The sequence below is a fragment of the Gossypium hirsutum genome, chromosome D05 (genome assembly GCF_007990345.1).
Source record: "Gossypium hirsutum isolate 1008001.06 chromosome D05, Gossypium_hirsutum_v2.1, whole genome shotgun sequence".
Lineage (NCBI taxonomy): Eukaryota > Viridiplantae > Streptophyta > Magnoliopsida > Malvales > Malvaceae > Gossypium > Gossypium hirsutum.
In genome coordinates this window covers 17,787,041-17,806,387 of record NC_053441.1, presented here as the reverse complement: position 1 = coordinate 17,806,387, position 19,347 = coordinate 17,787,041, and the positions used below count along the sequence as shown (strand labels likewise).

The 19,347-nt window shown below is 33.7% G+C and overlaps 3 protein-coding genes across 3 annotated transcripts; 2 read left to right on the top strand and 1 right to left on the bottom strand.

The window, feature by feature from the left end:
- Positions 1 to 1,972: 1,972 nt before the first annotated feature.
- On the top strand, positions 1,973 to 3,282 carry LOC107902636 (cytochrome P450 CYP82D47). Its single transcript, XM_041092665.1, has 2 exons — positions 1,973 to 2,563; positions 2,650 to 3,282. Exons 1-2 carry the CDS (start codon positions 1,973 to 1,975, stop codon positions 3,280 to 3,282), a joined length of 1,224 nt encoding a protein of 407 aa, XP_040948599.1.
- Positions 3,283 to 4,416: 1,134 nt separating this feature from the next.
- LOC121217792 (protein JINGUBANG) lies at positions 4,417 to 6,325 on the bottom strand. Its single transcript, XM_041094112.1, has 2 exons — positions 6,206 to 6,325; positions 4,417 to 6,051 (listed from the first exon to the last, which is right to left on the bottom strand). The coding sequence occupies exon 2, from the start codon at positions 6,037 to 6,039 to the stop codon at positions 4,657 to 4,659; it is 1,383 nt and encodes a 460-aa protein (XP_040950046.1). The 5' UTR covers positions 6,040 to 6,051; positions 6,206 to 6,325; the 3' UTR covers positions 4,417 to 4,656.
- A 9,062-nt stretch (positions 6,326 to 15,387) lies between these two features.
- Positions 15,388 to 19,116, top strand: LOC107905384 (wall-associated receptor kinase-like 14). The gene is made up of 3 exons (XM_016832028.2): positions 15,388 to 16,333; positions 17,360 to 17,437; positions 17,530 to 19,116. The coding sequence occupies exons 1-3, from the start codon at positions 15,418 to 15,420 to the stop codon at positions 18,813 to 18,815; spliced, it is 2,280 nt and encodes a 759-aa protein (XP_016687517.2). The 5' UTR covers positions 15,388 to 15,417; the 3' UTR covers positions 18,816 to 19,116.
- The last annotated feature ends 231 nt before the right edge of the window (positions 19,117 to 19,347 follow it).

Below are 19,347 nucleotides of genomic sequence, written 5' to 3'. Positions count from 1 at the left end.
CTTGATGAAAAGGCCTTGTCTGCAATCCAGTTGTGCCTCGCGAATACAGTATTGCAGGAGGTATTAACGGAGAAGACCTCATTCGCCTTGTGGAAAAGGTTAGAAACTCTTTATGCGACTAAGTCTCTGGCTAACCGTTTAGTGTTGAAACAACGTCTATTTACGTTTCGCATGAACGAATGTGAGCTTCTTAAAGATCACATCAGTCAATTCATTACTCTTTTAAATGATTTAAAGAACGTTGAGGTTCATATTGACGATGAAGATCAAGCTATGCTATTATTGTGCTCTTTACCCTCTTCATACAAGTCTTTCAGGGAGACCCTGATTTATGGCAGAGACAAACTCTCGTTCGAAGATGTGAAGGGTCATTTGTTGAGTAGAGACAAACTCGACAATGAGTTTGATTTGAATAGCAAAGCAGATAGACAAGCTTCCGTTTTGGTAGCATCAAAGAAACGAGACAAAAGGTGTCGTTATTGCAAAAAGTTAGGTCACGTCAAAGCAGATTGTTATAAACTGCGAAATAAAAGAGCTGCTGAGAGTAACGAGGAAGATGTAGCTGGTGCTAATTTGGTCGATGAAGGCGGTGATGATTTCTTGTTAGTGTCAACGAGCGATAACTCCAAGCTTACGTCTGAGTGGATCCTAGATTCAGGATGTTCTTTCCACATGTGTCCCAATAGAGAATGGTTCTCCACATACAGTTCAGTTGAAGGTGGAGTTGTGCACATGGGAAACGATTCATCTAGTAAAATAATCGGTATTGGTACTGTTAAAATTAGGATACACGATGGGACGATTAGGACACTCTCAGATGTCAGGTATGTACCTGATTTACGAAAGAATCTCATCTCCTTGAGTATTTTAGACTTGAAAGGATGCAGAATCAACATCGAGACGAGCGACATTAAAGTATCTCGTGGAGCTCTCGTTTTGTTAAAAGGTAAAAGGACCGGCAGTCTTTATATTCTGGAAGGTTCTACAGTGACCGGTGAAATCGGACGTCCCTCGTCCGTTACGGAGTCAAAGTCAACTCATTTGAAGCGGAGGCAACTTGGTCATAGGAGGGAAAAAGGTATGACCGTTTCGTTGAAGAGAGGTTCTCTTTTGGATGCAGGTTTTGAAAAGTTAGGGCACTGTATTCGTGAAAATCAGACCCGGGTTAGTTTTGATTTGGCAGTGCACAAGTCGAAGGCTAGAAGTCTTCCAGCTTCTAAGCATAGATTCGACTCAGTTAATTCCCTGCATAGTTCAAGATAGGCCCGTGGCGGGTTTTGGCAAAGATGGCATTGAAAGAATTCGTGTCAAGGTGGAGATTGTTAGAATTGTGTGACCCAAATTCTAAGAGATTGCTTGCAAGTCAAGTTAAACAAAATATATTTTCTTTCTAGAAGATTTAGTATTTATTAGTATAATATATTTAGCATTTATTAGTATAGTTTATTTGACTTACTAATTTAGCCTATAAATAGGCTCCTTTACAATCTTAGAATTGAGAGACACCCATTAGATTAGAACTCATAACACATTCAGAGAATTTTGTGTTTACGTTTGAGGGTTCTTTGTTTTCGGGTTTTCGGGGTTTAGTTTTTATCTCCATCTTTTGTACTCTTCATTCTTTTGCCATTATAGTAAATTTATCTTTGCCCGTGGTTTTTTATCCTCTTTTGAGGGGTTTTTCCACGTTAAATTTGTGTGTTCATCTTCTCAATTTCTTCTACTATTTTTACTTGTTCGTTGCTTAATCGGGACGATCATAACAGTCATCTCCACCTTCTAGGAGGTTCCCAACCAATCCACATTACCCTGGCCAACATGGCGGACAAAAATGGACCAATCTTCACTATTAAGCTCGGTGTGCGGAGAGCTTTGGTGGTGAGCAATATTGGAACAATTAAAGAGTGTCTTACCACCAACGATAAAGCCTTTGCCACTCGTCAGTCGTCCGAATCTTACTTCCTCGGTTCTAATGTGCTACAACAACACCATGCTTGGTTTCGCCCCACATGGACCTCATTGGCGTCGAATGCGCAAGTTCGTTAGTCTCGAGCTCCTCTCCAACAACCGCCTTGATAAGCTCAAGCACGTTCGAGAATCCGAGATAAAGTTGTCCGTGCAAGAGTTGTATCAGCATCGGAACAAAAGCAAAACTATTGGCTCTGATAAGGTGTTGATAAAAATGAAGAGATGGTTTTGGGATTTAACTCTTAACGTGATTCTAAGGATGACTATAGGGAAGCGAATTCCGAGTTTCGGCAACGATGAAGAGAGTCGGGTGCTGAAGACAGCCTTGAAGAACTTTACTGTGTTGGGTGGGAAGTTTGTGGTGTCTGATGCTTTGCCGTTTCTGAGATGGGTAGACATAGGAGGCGATAAGAGGGCCATGAAGAAGGTAGGCGAAGACCTAGACCGATTCGCCGAGGGATGGCTAGAAGAGCACAAGCGAAGGAAATCGTCTGGTCAGTTCAAGGGCGGGGAAGATTTCATGGATGTGATGCTTTCTAACCTCAAAGATGAAGGGGATCACCATACAGATACCATCAACAAAGCCACCTGTCTGGTAGATTTTACATCATTTATGGTATAACTGATGTTAGATTTTGATTGTTTATGGCAAACGTTAAAGAGCCTTGCCTGATTTTGCAGGCTCTGATTTTGGCGGCTGTGGATACCACAGCGGTTACATTGACATGGGTCTTATCTTTGTTGCTCAACAACCGTGATGCATTAAACAAGGTAGTAAATGAACTCGACATCCATGTCGGCAACAATAGGCTAGTGGAGGAATCCGACATGAAAAATTTAGTATACCTTCAAGCAGTCATCAAGGAAACAATGCGTTTGTACCCTGCTGCACCACTCTCGTTGATTCATGCAGCCACTGAGGATTGTAGGGTTAGTGGTTACCAAGTGGCGGCAGGCACATGGCTGATTACCAATCTTTATAAGCTTCATGGAGACCCAGGAATATGGTCAGACCCAGAGGAGTTTAGGCCCGAAAGGTTCATGACAACCCACAAACATGTTGATGTGAAAGGGCAAAATTTCGAGTTGGTACCGTTTAGCAGTGGAAGAAGAATGTGCCCCGGGGTTTCATTTGCACTCCAAGTGCTGCACCTTACGGTTGCTAATTTGCTGCACCAGTTCGACTTTGCAACCCCGTTAGATGAAGCGGTTGATATGCGCCAAGGACCAGCTTTGACAATTTTCAAAGCTACTCCACTTGAAGTCCTCATCACTCCACGCCTTCCTGCTTCTGTTTACGACACTAGCAGCTAATCATGTTGGATTATTAATATTTAAAAAGAAACGAGTTTTGATTATTAATAGGAAGAGTCTTATAATAATATTTCCATGTTAGAGCCATGTATGTGGCTTTGGTGGTGGTTCCACCTGCTTGAAAATAATTTTTGTGATATTTTTAGTGTATGGATTTTTGTGGAATAAAAATCTTGACTCCCCCCACTTATAATCTCTTAACACGTTTTTCTTTTTTTTTCTTTACTGCAGAAAATTTAAAGTAAAGAACAAAAATGGAAGTTAGAGTAGAAGATTCATTAATTTCTTTGATATGAATCAAAAGATTCAGGTGCATTAAATGAGTGAATCAAGAAATTAAATTTTTACTTCAATTCCATAATTTTTTTCTGGGGATAAAATTGCTACCCAATATTAATGAGAATACCCAAATAACCAAAACATTGGAAAAGGTGCAAAAAGCAAGGTAGGCAAGCCTTTGAAGGTGAAGAAATACAGAACTTTCAACCAAAATAACAAACCCATCTTTCATCACATTACAGTCAGCAACTTCCTGTGCAAATTTTAGTACAAGTGTAAAAAGAAATATTATCGCAAAACCTTCTAGATTATAACTTACTGAAAAATAGGCATTTTTAAATGTTTATTTTAGTGTTTTATATATAAAGTATAATAATAAATTTAGTCCTCAATCTTTATACATTTATTCAATTAAGCTCATTTTTTTGAAAGTAAAATAGAAAACTAACAAGATTAAAGGGTAAAAGAAACTTTAATAACAAAGTAAAAATGATCAATTAAGTCTTTTTAAAATTTTAAAAATAACAAAATTTCTAAAAAGATTATAAACAAATCTTCTTCCCAACTTTTTCTTCTCTTTTGCAGTTAAATAAAAATCCCATTAAAAAATGCACACTTTTACGTTGGGTATCCTGAATTGACAGGATTAAAATTGAAATGAAGACCATGTTGGTTTTCAAGAAAGTCAAATGTCGGGAAAATAAAAATAAATATTTTAACTAGAGTAGATAAAGGCATTGTAAATATATAAAGAAGGAAAAATTTTGTTGGTTTTTATCTGATGCATTGTAAATATATAAGTTGATTAATGAGTTAAATTTTGTGTTTGCATTAAAAATGTTTGAAAATACTTAATAATAAAAAATGATCTTTTATTGAAAACCCAAAACAAAAATTTCAATTTCAATTTTTTATGTTAATGATCCATGATCATAGACTATTACCCATACAAAAAACACAAAATGAACGATCTCTCCCATCTCTCTTCTACACGTGGCATCATACACAGTATCCTGTATCTCCTTAATGTTCCACGTGGTGAATCTTAATAAGTTTTTTTGCTGAGAATTACACGTGGCATCAAAACATTGTGGGTCAGTGCCACCTGCTCTGGCTGCTTGAGCTGGTGGAAGAGGCGGTCTCATCAGATGCGAATGGGGCAGACTCAGAATCGAATTCGAAACAGGCATGTTGCTGGTTCTTGTTGGTCGCTCCTATCTGGGCAAACTCCTCAACGCTCCATACCTTGACCGAATTATCAAGGCTTCCACTGTACACGATCCACCGCTGCTCGCTCCTGGATTCTTGGTTCTTTTCCACAGCCAAGCACTTGACAGGCCCCATGTGCCCCGTCAGCACCGAGAGGCATGTGTGGATGTTGCCGTCCTTCCTCCAAACGCATATATTCTTATCAGCCGATCCGCTAAACATCAAATTCTCAGTAGCCTCAAGGCAAAGAACCGCCTGCTTGTGCCCTTTTAGGACCCCGCCGTGGGATAATTGCTTTTCAACTTCCCAGAAATTGACCAAACCGTCACTGGAGCCACAGTACAGAACTGAACCCTGGGTGTTGATTGCTAATGCCGTAACTGCAGAATCTTGTTGTAAAAGAGTTTGGGACAACACATGCTTCGCTCCTTTCCGCTGTTGTTCCCTTTTCCACACTTTAACGGTACCATCAGCGGAGCCAGTGAAAACCATTCCACTCATGGTCGAAACCACAGAGTTAACAGCGTCATCGTGTGCACGAATCGATTCAAGGCATTTGGAATCTGAAATTCTCCAGACTTTGAATGTCCTATCCCATGAAGCAGAGTAAAGAAGACCTTGTTCCACGTTCAGGCTCAAACACGACACCGCATCTGCGTGTTTGATCCATAGAGCCCGCTTATGCTTCACTTCCACATAATTGCTGGGTTTAATGGAGCTTTTAAGGACGTCTTTGAGAGTGGGCAAAGTTCCAGCTCGTTTATAAATGCTAGGGTCCTTAGGAGAGATTTTCCAAACGCGAATCTTCCCATCTTGATGGCCGGTAAAAATCTTTTCGCCAGATATCACAATGGCCTTAACCAATCCACTGTTAGATTTGAATCCCGTAAATTCTTTTAGATTCTTCCACACGCGAATGTTCTTACTATCGGAGCCGGTGTAAAGGAGATCCTTTGTGGCTGCCAAGGAATAAATATGACCCTCTTCACGTGTAAGCGAGCCGATGAGGCTGTTAGCTGGAACATCATTATCGGAAATGGCAGTTGAAGGTTTCATGAAAGAAGTGGTTTGGTTCCACGGTGACATGGTTATGGGCGAGCCTTCTAGACTCGTCCTATGGGCTTCGTAGGCAGGGCCGGAAGTGGATGCGCTGCTATACCGCACGTACAAATCATCTTCACTCCCAGAACCAGGTATGGACATGTTAGGATCGGAATGCATAATGTTTCCAAACTTGGATCTCGGAAAGCTATCAGCCTCTGCGAACATTGTGCCCAAATTCTAGAAATACAAAAAAAAAAAAAAGACTAAAGAAAATAAAGAAAAATGCGTAGAAGAGATTGAGAGGATTATTAGTTAATTATTAATTCAAATACGAAGAGAGGAAATGGAAATGGTTGCATTTGCATTGTGGGCATACATATATTGCACTTACAAATGTGGGAGAGGAACGGTAGAGCGGATTTGGAGCTGTCAGATTTTTGACAAGTGTTGGACCGAGTATATAGAAACAGGAACCATGCTCCAAGGAATCCGGCGTGGGTTTCCTAATAGCCTCCTGCGTCGTTGTTTTAGGATTTAACTTGCTATTTATTGCTGTTTTGGATAATTCTTTTTTTAATTTTAACTTAAAAGATTAATGATAAGAATTTGTTTATAAAATTAGGATTTAACTTGTTGGCTATAAAACAGCTTTTGCCTGAAATGACATACAAAAGCTAAAAGGGAGAAACTATGAAGGATAATTATTGAAGTTTTTTAATTTTATAAGTGTGATGAAGAATCATTATTTAGTTTTTAATTAATATTTAAAAATAATAATTTATAAAATTGAAAAAAAATCAATATTAATATCTCAATTAATAATCCTTAAAAAATCTTATATTGCCATTATTGTCTCACCAAACCAGTTACCAAACAAGGAAACGAGTAAGACCTATTTTGTTGCAAACTACAATTCTTTTAGACATCTTCATTTTATTATTCTTTTTGGTAAAGTATTTTTCAAAATTTTGCATGTTATTTAATGAAAGTATATGATAAATTTTTTGTTTGAAAGTTTTACTAATAAAATACAATTAGAAGTATAAGTATAAATATATGTCTGATCAACTATAATAGTACGTAGAATCAATCAATATAATGCATAATAAACAAAGAATCGAAAAATATCGTATATGCACATGATGGGAAAAATATCCAAACATTGCAAATGATGGGACTCGCGCCCAGGTCTTCAAGATCCGAAACCTTAGCCTAATCTAAAGTGATTGGTTAAGTATTTTAGATAGGGGAAGATTGAAATTTAATTACTGAAACTAACATGTCATCCTTGTATTGAGTTAGTCATTGTATTGTATCTAAATCTATTTAGATTATTCATCCAAACTTAAAATTATTGATCTGGAATTTAAAAGAAACTTGATAAAAGTATTAGACTCGATAAATGTATTTGAACAAAATAATTATACCCATATTTTTTAAAGTCAAATCCGTTTTTAGCATAATAATATTTATTTTATTTTATACTATTTTTATGTATTATATGTAAAATAATACATATTACTATAATATAAACATTAAAAAACATATATCAGCAAGTGTTGGGTGTGGTAGTAAGACATGATATTTTAAAGGGAGAACATAAGTTTAAATTTTGGAGACGATATTATAAGAAGAGGTGGATGTGAAGAATAAAAAAATGTTAAATATTAAATTAAAAATAAATTAATATTTTAACAATGTGAAGCTTGGAGTGTAAATAGTGATTTATACCTGGGTTAAGCATGTGTTGAGGTCCAGTAACCAACCGGCTCATAATTTACTTAAGTATGCATCTTTAGGTATTAAGAGCTGCTCGATTTGGTGTTGATGTTATTATTAAGATAGGAATGGTATATATAGGTAAAATGAAAATGTTATAATTGGAATGGTCAGTGCAAAAATATTTTATTTAATGTATTCAGTATAATTAATGTAAATATCAAACAATTTCTCGTAATTATGCAATTGATATGTCTTTAATTTTTGATTATTTATATTTTATATTCAAATTATATTATCTGCTATTTGAAGTTATTTGAAGGAGAAATCAAAGGACAAACATCAACAAAGGGAATTTAATGATATTCATTTTCCATGTTTTGTGCTGCCAATTGTCAACTGATTAAGCTTACTTTCCTACTTTAGTATATATCAATTTATTTTATTTTACACTTCCAATATAATTTATATTTTTTATAATAAATGTAGTCATATGTGACACAATTGTATGAATTTTTCATTAAATAATAGTTTTGACAATTCAAATGCCACAAATAAATTTTACCATTTTCCTTAATTTAAATATTAGCCTTATATTTAGTTAAAGAAATTTAATTACACTTGCCTTATATTTGACAATAATCTAAATTACTTCTTAAAATGCTTCTTTAAATTACATATATAATCTCATTCATTATGACAACTTGGGGAGGAGAGATGGCAAAAAGGAAACAACGTTTTTCTTCAACCTTTGCTTTGAAAGATCCAAGGCAAAAAGGGCAGAGCAGAGCGGAAGGCCTGAAATTGTCCCTATCTCATTTCCGATACCAGATAAAGAAAGTAATGCAAATAATATTGAATTATTACCTGCCTAACATGCCCAATATTGTGACTCTACATTCTACATTTGTTAGTTTTTAGTTTCTTAAAACTCCATCTTCATTAAAATTATCAAGCTACTGAATTGTGTTATTATTCATTATTTTGTAACAAAATGGCAATTTTTGCTTTTAACTACTACTTTATTAAACCCTTAAACTCATTCCCCTTTTTTTCATTTTGCTATAACTAATCAAATTCTAAAGTTTAACGGTATTGAATAAATATAAATTAATTTATTTTTTAAGTCTTATCATTAATTTTAAATTTTTTTTATCAATTCTCAATTAAATTGATATCATTGAGTCAAAAATACACTAAACTCGATAAAGAATTTTATAATTTTATATATTATTATTTATTTATATGTAAAGTGTGTTTTGGATAAGGGATTTAAAGAGAATATTTCATTTAATCAAAAGCAAATTTATATTTTTTTGGTTAAAGTCTTGAAGAATTTTAAAACTTGTAAGAAAGTCAAATTATTTGTTTTTTAAATTTTCTCATAATTTTATTTCATTTGCTACACATGGTTACAATATAAAACTAAAAAAAAAACCCAATATCATTTTTATTTAATTATAATATATATTACAAACTTTATATTATTAAAAATATTTATAATTTTTGCAAATGTAATCATATTGTAATAATAAAAAACTTTATATCACAAGTTTATGCTAGATTTCAATATGAAATATTGTTTTATTCTGTTTTGCTTGTGATCGACTTGGGCATGGAGATAGTTTTTGTCCATCGAGGAAGATACTGAAAATAATTTGTAACAACTCGTTTTTCTGTGGTTTGAAGGCCACCAAATCCAACAAGTCAAATGTGATTTTTAAAAAGATTTTTAATTTGATAATTTATGTTATATAAGTGATTTATTAAGTTCAAGTGGTTTTAGAAAATGAGATATCGAGATCTTGTTTTTATAAACTAAGCCGTAAATATTTTTATAAATATTTATTGAGTGTCATTAAGGTGGTATTAAAGTTTCGTTAAGAAATTTTAACGTTTCGGTAGTTAATTAAGAGAAAAGGACCAAATTAAAAACATGCATTCCTGGGACTCCTTTCCCGTAAATCGGACTCATAAATATTTATTAAAAATATTTACGAAGCTATTTGTATAGTTAATTAGATTTTGGTTAGGTGAATTTGCATAAATTAAGAGTAATTAAATATAAGGACTAAATTGCATATAGGGTAAAAATTGAATTATAAATTAAAGAAAAATTAAAATGGACTAAATAAGCAGTTCTGTCATTGTTCTTTAGGCGGCATAAGTTAAATATATGTGAATTCAATATATATTATATTAAAATAAGTTTACTTAACATATAAGTATATATATTATATATTATAATAATAATAAAACAAACAAAATAAATAAAGAAATAAAAGGAAATAGAAAGGTAGAAACGAAAGAGAAGCAAAACGAAAAAAAGAAAAAGGAGAAAGAAACAGACGAAAGGTCTTAGGGTTTCAAAAGTTCTAAATTCAATTGGTTAGTCAATTTAATCTTTTTTTTTATAATTTTTATGTTTTTGGAATTTCGATATTAAATACTACTCAACCTTTGTCAAAATTTTAGAAATTATTGAGTTTTTAAATATTGTTAATGTTGAATAATTTTAGTATTATGGATTAAATTGATAGATTTTTAAGTTAGAAGTGAAAGAGGATTGAATTATAGAATAAATTGTAAATTTTAAGTAATAGGGACTAAATTGTAAAAATTTTTAAATTTAGGGATTTAAGTAAAATTAGAGAGTTAAATCTAGTTTAAAGTGAAAATTGAATGAAAATATAGGATTAAATGTAAATGAATAAAGTTAGTCTCGGTTTAGGGACTAAATTGAAAATTAGGTAAATATTGAGCAAAATTTAAAATATGCAATATGAAATTGAATTGTGTTGTATTGATGAATTTTAATTGTTTTAATTCCGTAGCTAATGTCGTACTAGAATCCTCGATTAAAAAGGGAAAAAATAAAGTCGACGTGGAATAGCTCGGAATTCCTGGTTTGTATTTCTATAATCTAAATCTAGTTATTAATTATTGTATTTTGATTTAATGCTTATGGTAAGTGGTTGAGGTGAGTATTTGGTATTTTGATATTGAATTGAATTAAAATTGATGGAAATTGATTGAATTTGTATATATATATTATGATTGTATTGATTATTTGATTTGAATTGAATTTATGTGATTATGTAACACCCCTTAACCCCGAACCGTCGCCGGAACAGAATTACGAGGCATTACCGGACGTATCGAACGATTTACAACAATTCTTAAATAAATAACCAATATATTAAAATAATTCATAAAATTTATTAATTTGTTTACCAAATGACTTCATTTTTTTTTTTATAAAAATTTCGGCAGCATTTCTGCTTATTTTTACATAAAACCCCCTGCAAATTAAAACCATATAGTTCCCAAATATCATCAATTCAACCAATTCATTTCACATTCACATTTTCTATTCTAAATACTTCTAATCAAACTCAATCTACACAATACCAATTTAAAATTTAACAATGTACTAATTAGATAAAATAGATAGACTTCTTTCATTAAAATCCATAAACTTTTAATACTAACATTTTTAACCATTATATAATAAAACATAATAACCTTTATACACAATCTATGTACATGCCACCTTTACCAAAGGAAAAATACATCACCAAGTTTTGCCGAAGCCGGGATTAATCTGGATGCTGAACCGGGACCTTTGACTTCTATTGACCTGCGCACGGAAACAACCGTACGCTGAGTAATTCATACTCAGTGGTATTACCATAATTCAAATTATAACAATAATGTACATGTAAAGCATAAATCGTATATACAATTTAAATTAAATATTTCAACAATAGCAATTCATCAACCAATATCGTATATCCACAATTTGAGTTTGAATAATTCACGAACCTTAGGTTCATTTCTCAATCTCATTTCACATTTCAATTCACAATTCAACTTTTTCATATCATTTCAATAGCTCGTTTGACCAACTCGTTCGGTTTATCATTTCATCATTTACCCTATTAACAAAACTCGGACTTTGGCGGATACACGGATCCAACCAAACACACCAGAATGGCACCCAGTGCCTCATCGGATAGTTCGAAGCAATAGTTGACACCCAGTGTCTCATCGGCAAAGCCGAAGAAAGTTGGTACCCAGTACCTCATTGAATCTATCCGAAGAAATATAGTGACACCCAGTGTCTCATCGACTCGAGGTCGAAGTATCCCTGAACTCTTCCAATCCTATGGCATGCCAACTATATCCGACTCAGCCCGACTAGTTAATAGGGTATTTAAATCACATATAATCCCAATTCAATCACACTTTCTCACACTTTCAATTCAATCATTTTTCCACCTTTCAATCAATAATTAATCCGCAATTAACATATTTTCACAACTCAATACATTTCCATTCAATTTAATATCGGTCACTATTCGATTTAAATTCATTTCCCGCTTTCAATCAACAAACAATTCAAATATTATTTCATATCAACTATTCAATTTAATTCCCACTCATAATAATAATAATAATAATAATAATAATAATAATAATAATAATACTTACCTCACATTTCATTTACTAGACACATAAATTAAAATTTAACATTTAATAATAAATAACTTGAATTATAGTAATACAAACCGTAATTTTCTCGAGTTTACTCCTCGATAATCTTCTCTTTTCCCTTCCGTGCCGACGCTTCTGGTTCTTTGCTAGCTACGAAAATGATAATAATTTATACTATTAATTTCAGCACTAATTATGATAATAATTAAATTTCTATTCAATTTCTTCCTTATTCTCAATTTAATCCTAACTAAATTCACTTACTTTCCTAATTCAATTCACACTCTATTTCTATTCAAATTTCATCCAAACTAAAATTTAACTATCAAAATTTCAGCATATTTTGGTAATTTCGAATTTCCCTCAATTTAGTCCCTAAAACATAAAATTTATAGTTTCTTTTACAATTTAATCCCTTTTTCAATTCTAACTTAAAATTCCTTCAAGTTAATCCCTAATTCATCTCTTTTGTTCAACATAAACTATACTTGAAAACCTATGAACTTACAAAATATCAACTTAATTCCATCAAAACTTTGTTTTAAAGCTTTTAAAACATTAGAATTAAGAGAAAAGGGCTAATTTGACTTACCAATTTAAATTTCAAGCTTCAAAAACCCTATTTTCCCTTTTTTCTTCTTTTTCTTCTTTCTCCCCTGCTTCTCCCCTGTTTCGTCTCTTCTATTCTGTTTCTTTGTTCTTTCTATTCTGTTTCTTTTCTGTTTTGTTTCTTTTATATATAATAATATAATATTTATAATGTAATTAATTTAATAATATACTTTATAATTAATTTATATATTTATATAAATAATAATATAAAAATCTAAGATTTTTACAATGTTATGCCGCCTCAACTTCCAAATGTGGCTTAATTGCCCATTTGGTCCCTGTTATTTTCCTTTAATCTATAATTAAACTTTTACTCTTATTCAATTTAATCCTTTTTACTAATTACTCTAAATTAAGCTAAATTTACTTAATTAAAACCTAATTAAACACACTACTAGTCTCGTAAATATTTCTAATAATTATTTTCGGACTCAATTTACTAGGACGGAGGCCCGATATTATACTTTTCCGATGCCCATGAATTTTGGGTCATTACAGATTATATGAAAAATTGATATTGGTTATTGGTTGTTTTTTAAATGTGAAATTTAAACCCTATTAATTGTATCGGGCTGAGTCGGATATAGATGGCATGCCATAAGATTAGAAGAGTTCAGGGATTTCTTCGACTTCGAGTTGATGAGACACTAGGTGTCAATTTACTACTTCGGATTAATTCGATGAGGCACTGAGTGCCAATTTACTTCTGTTTAACCGATGAGATATTGGGTGTCAATTTATTACTTCGAATTATCTGATGAGGCACTAGGTGCCAAACTGGTGTATTTTGGTTGGATCCGTGTATCCGTTCGAGTTCGAGTCGTGTTAATAGGGGTAAATGAATAATAAAGTTTTATAATTTATATTGAAATGATATGGTATGAGAAATGAAAGTGAAATAGTGAATTGAAAATAGAATGTGAAATATGTTGTAAATATAATGAATATATGAGTTATATACTCATGAAACGACTATGGAATAGATATTGCAATTGTATAATGAAATGTGAAATAAATTGTGAAAAGCTATTTATATAGCAAGTATGAGAATTGAGATATTTGTGAAACAAATGAAATATGATATGGTTGTTGTAATAATTAAATATTAGTATGTGTTTATATTTCAATAGCATATTTGAAATTTTTGTCTGTTTGATTTGTAAACTTCGGTAATGCTCCATAACCCGATTCCGGCTAGGGATACGGATTGGGAGTGTTACAATTATCATTAAGATTTGGAGGGAAAAAAACCCCAGAGTTTCCAAATTTGGTCCGATTGTTTCTGTGGAACCAAATTCTTCCAAGTATAATGACGAATGACATTATGTGAATCAACCAATTATATCAGTAGTCGCCAATGGACAGGCCAACTGGGAGCAATGAAGATTTTATGTTGAAATGTTTGTGGCTTGGGGAGTCCACTAGCAATCGGAAGACTTCAGCACATGTTGAAGAACTATAATCTCCATGTTATCTTTTTTATGGAAACAAAATTAGATTCTATTAGAACGAAGGAAACCAAGAAAAAAGGTGGGTTTTATTATGGGATAGATTTGAAGAAAGTTATTATTTATTTTATAATTATGTTCTAAATTCATAAAATTTGATTAACCTAAATTTTTCATAAATAATTATTTATCCAAACAATACAATTATAATAACTAGCACTTTGAATTAATAATTAAAAGAAATCCAAAATTTTAAAAATTTTCATTGAAACATACCTTGAAAAAACAAACTGATTCTTCTGCACATTTAAACTTTAGAAGATTGAAGTAATTATGAAGCAGCTAACAGTCGAAATAGGGATTATGCATCATCCAGAGTTGGCCTCAATATAATAATAAAACCAAGGAGCAGCCGTGGACCCAAATTGGATTGGATAATTGGTTATGTCGTTCAAAGGGAATGGTCCCACAAAAAAGCCAATCCAACCTGATGACTATAGCTAGTTGACAATGGGGAACCAACATAATTCTGTATTTTGACTTTTCTGTACCCTTTACGCTTTATAAATTTGCAAGATAACCCAATTTTTTTCATTTGCGTGTATTTGAAAATTTAAGAAAAAAATCAAATAAAACTAAAATTATAGTACCCCAATTTGACTTTACATCATAATTAATCGCAGTGTCAAAATTAACATCAATCAACTAAGATTGTCAAAAAGTTTTGGTAATAGTTTCACCGTCTCTTCTAATTTCGAGGTTTATACGACCAAATACATTTTATATGCAAGGGGAAAGAGAGAAAAACACCTTTTTACTTAATGATTTTAGAATATGATTTGCATGCCGGTAACAAGCCGTAATACAACGCTAATATTGCACTTCCCAGTTCCCACCCCTCTCACTACGTATATTTAATAATTTTTCACAATTTCAAAAATTATATTTATATTTATGTTCGGATATTTTAGTTCTAATAAATGATCATAAAATAGAAGCCAAATTGGTAAATAAACCCTAACAAGACATTTTTTTTAACAAATCACACACAATTAGTATAAATAAATTACTCCATTTCATACCTAAAATAACTTTTGAAAAAGGTGAACAGTACCGAACTTGATGTTCAACGAGGCAGTATTTCTAACCAAGCATCTCTGGGTCTTATTCCCCAGCTTCCTAGCCAAGTTAACTTTCAATGGATTCTGGTCAATCAAATAAATATATATATTTAAAGTTGGGTTTATCTATAGAACTAGGATAATAAGACATGATTAGTTGATCACTGTTCCATGTGTTCCTTTTGCAGTCAAACTGTTGATCATTGATGAAAAAAAAAAGATCACACCAAAGTTTCAGTCTCACAAGCAACTGCATTAAATTCCTTGTATTATTCAACCAAAGTCTTTCTTTCCAGGGTAAGTGCATGACCTCTGAGAAAAGAAAACAGAATTTCCTTTTGTTTTTCAATAAAACTCTGTTTGATCAATACGCTCTTTCTTTTGGTTTACAAGTTTCTTATCTGCAAAAAAACATGATTCTCAAAGATCCCGTCTTTTTCTTCATAGCAATCTTTCTACTTTCATCAATCACAGCTCAATCATCCAAGTGTAATCGATCATGCGGTGACAAGTTTGTTCCTTTCCCATTTGGATTCTCTGCCGGCTGCCAAATCCCTCTAAACTGCAGCTCCAATAACCAACAGCTTATTGCTGATTTTCGGGTCCTAACGATAAACGCTGATCGTATAAAGATCAGTATTGAAGCCACTTGCAACCGTCCACTCCAAGTCTTTCACCGTCTATATGGCCCCAACTACGCCCCAACATCCCAGAACGCAATTCTATTGCAAAACTGCAGCTTGCCGAAGCCATGCATGATTCCAACGACCATGGTTTACACTCATTTTGAGGAGATTGCTTGTCCTCCTAATACCAACAATATAAGTTGTTATTCGGAGAACATAATTAATGGCTTCGTTGATTACGGCAACGTAACTCGCACCAATTGCAAGTCCTTTTTATCGTCCATATCGGCTGAATCTTTCAATGAATCAGGCGTACTGGAGGTCCAGGTGGTTGAGCTAGGGTGGTGGCTCCAAGGACGGTGCTCAGATATTTGTTCTGAAAATGCTACTTGTGATGAAATCGTTCCGCCGTTCAACGGACAGCCAGGAGTCCGTTGCAGCTGCAAACATGGGTTCATTGGTGATGGATATCGTGCTGCCGCTGGTTGCCGGAAAGGTCAGTTCTTTTATTCCTAATTTCTTTGGAAGTCCTACTTTTAAATTATTATTCACCTTGATTTTATTTATTTATTTTTCTTTGTTTTGATGCTGCATTCAAACATTGCAGTAAAAACCCACACCTTTGCCAATGCCAAAATAGAAGTCTTCGGAGAATAGGAATAATCAAATGATATCTTTCAGCAGTGTTTTTTTCAACTCTTTTAGAAATAGTACTTTAAAATGGTCTGACATTGTAGCAAAACGAAGCTCTAAACACGAAGAGTTGGCTAAAAGAACAAGATATTAGGAACAATGGCCGTTTTGCTCGGTATATAGTTATGTTGCCAGTCGTCATTTTGTTGGAGGAAAGGCTAGTCCAAAACCTTACTGTTTGGCTCAAAAGGAACCAAGTTTTCTATCATCATATATCACGCTGATAACATAGAGAGATATAGACTCTTTTTTTTCTTTTTCTTTTTTTTTTTATACGATGAAAAACCGCAAGATGCGGTAGTAAGAGAGTAACCTGAAATGGGTGGTTACACCTAACGCCGTTGAGGGACCCAGTGGTAAACTTTTTAGTAATTTGACATATGGGCAGTTTATCACCGAAGCTAGAAACAAGATTACAATGAAAATTATATTAGTAAAAAGCTAATTTTCCTATATATAATTCATTTACAAGCAAGGAAAAAACGATAGAGAAAGCAACGGCATTAGAATCCAATGGTATTAGGTAGCTCTTGGCTTCTGATGGTGCAAAGACGAGAGCTTATCTCTTTATGGTGAAAAAGGAAGTGATCAAGTATAACGGTCCATTTCATGCATTGACTGACTGGGCGAAATTTGTAAATTTATAGCAGAAAATGATCATTTAAAATTTATGGATAGCAAATAACGTAAATTCTTAGTATAATTGCGCATGATTTTGTTAATTAGAATGTCGCTATCTGTTTAAATTATGTATTTTATGTAGGAACTGCAAACCTTTTTTTGTCTTATTGTAGTTCTTATGTGTTTGTTGACATGTGAAACTAAACAGCATCTCCAAAGTGTAACCTTCCAAGATTCATTTCTGGAAAATGTAGAGGAACGACTAGAGTCGTTCTTATGGTTGGAGGTAAACATAATTTAACATCAAACATTCATATTTTATTGCCATAAGGTTGGGGTATCCTATGCAGCACTCATATTGGTATTCATATCTCTCAGGCATTGCAACAGGAGCTTTTTTGATGATCTGTGCAGTTCTGATATGCTGTTGTATGAAGAGGCAATCCAATTCAAAAGACAGACACAGCACGAAACGCCTCTTATCAGAAGCTTCACATATCAGCATCCCAATTTATACATACAAAGAAGTAGAGAAAGCTACAAATGGTTTCTCAGAGAAACAACGGCTTGGAACTGGGGCCTTTGGAACAGTCTATGCAGGGAAACTCCACAACAATTCATGGGTTGCTATTAAGAGGATCAAGCATGGAGACACTGATTGCATTGAACAAGTCGTGAATGAGATCAAGCTAATTTCATCTGTCAGCCACCAAAACTTAGTTCGCCTCTTGGGTTGCTCCATAGAAAATGGTGAACAAATACTTGTGTATGAGTTTATGCCCAATGGTACGTTATGCCAGCATTTACAAAGAGAGAGGGGTGATGGACTTGCCTGGCCAGTTCGCCTTACCATTGCTGCTGAAACTTCACAAGCCATTGCTCATCTGCATTCTGCTATAGACCCCCCAATATACCACAGGGACGTCAAGTCAAGCAACATTCTTCTAGATTACAATTTCAGGTCCAAAGTAGCAGATTTTGGTCTTTCTAGACTTGGAATTACTGAAATATCACACATCTCAACAGCTCCTCAAGGAACTCCGGGATACCTTGATCCTCAGTACCATCAAAATTTCCATCTTTCGGACAAAAGCGATGTTTATAGTTTTGGGGTCGTTCTCATTGAGATCATAACAGCACAAAAGGTAGTGGACTTTTCTAGGCCTCATAATGAAGTTAATTTGGTTTCTGTTGCTACTGACAGAATCAGCAAAGGGCGTTTAGATGAGATCATAGACCCATTCCTAGAGCCATACAGTGATTCTTGGACGTTATCTACAATCCACAAGGTGGCAGAGCTGGCTTTTAGATGCTTATCATTTCAGAGGGAGATGAGACCCACAATGATGGAAGTAGCAGTGGAATTGGAACAAATCAGGCTAAGTAGATGGGTTCCTGCAGAAGAAATCACTTGTGCAGCTTCATCAGAAGTATCACCTTGCTCCTCCTCATCCAATATAAGCGAGCAACCGCTGAGCATGTCAGTCAATAATAAAGATGGACTGGAAAATAAAGGCCTATTCATGTTTCAGATGACTACCGTTGGTTGCGTGAACTTGACCGGAAAATCGGAGGATAATTCTCCAGTGTTAATCCAGGACCTATGGTTGAGTGAACAAAGCTCACCTTTATCGAGCAGTTTGCTGAATAATGCAACCCATTAACCATAAGTCGGTCTTTCTTTGGATTTCAACTTCATCTCAGCCTGTTAATACTTAGTTCTATCAATTCGGTCAAAGTTTTGTCCCTATGCGTATAATTTCTAAGATTTCCTACTCATTGTATATATGTCTGTAGACACAGCCGAAAATGCTTCCATCATTGTCTTTTTCTCACTTTAATGTATCATAAAAATGTTGTTTGGGGGTGTGGATATAAGACCTGAGTGACAGATGAAAAGAATATAGCTAAAAGAAACAGGCAGATGCTATACACTAATTATCATCAATGACTTTATCATCCAATAGTAATAGCGTCATTTGTGCACCTCTTAGTGGAAACAGTTTTGAATTATATACCACGACAGGGTACAAGGTCGAATCGGATTGTCATATGTAAGATAAACAACACCTTATTTTCTCGTCAAAAATAAGTTTATTTCTTCTATAATTAGCTTGACATGTATCCATGATTCCATTCCTCAAAGCCTTTACCTTGTTTAAGTTAATATTGGAGGAAGGCCTGATAATTTGTTAG

Coding starts and splice junctions, on each gene's coding strand:
- LOC107905384 (XM_016832028.2), top strand. CDS start 15,418: ATGAAAAAAAAAAGATCACACCAAAGTTTCAGTCTCACAAGCAACTGC. Junction 16,334..17,359: donor TGCCGCTGGTTGCCGGAAAG/GTCAGTTCTTTT, acceptor GAAACTAAACAG/CATCTCCAAAGTGTAACCTT. Junction 17,438..17,529: donor AGTCGTTCTTATGGTTGGAG/GTAAACATAATT, acceptor CATATCTCTCAG/GCATTGCAACAGGAGCTTTT.
- LOC121217792 (XM_041094112.1), bottom strand. CDS start 6,039: ATGTTCGCAGAGGCTGATAGCTTTCCGAGATCCAAGTTTGGAAACATT.
- LOC107902636 (XM_041092665.1), top strand. CDS start 1,973: ATGTGCTACAACAACACCATGCTTGGTTTCGCCCCACATGGACCTCAT. Junction 2,564..2,649: donor TCAACAAAGCCACCTGTCTG/GTAGATTTTACA, acceptor CTGATTTTGCAG/GCTCTGATTTTGGCGGCTGT.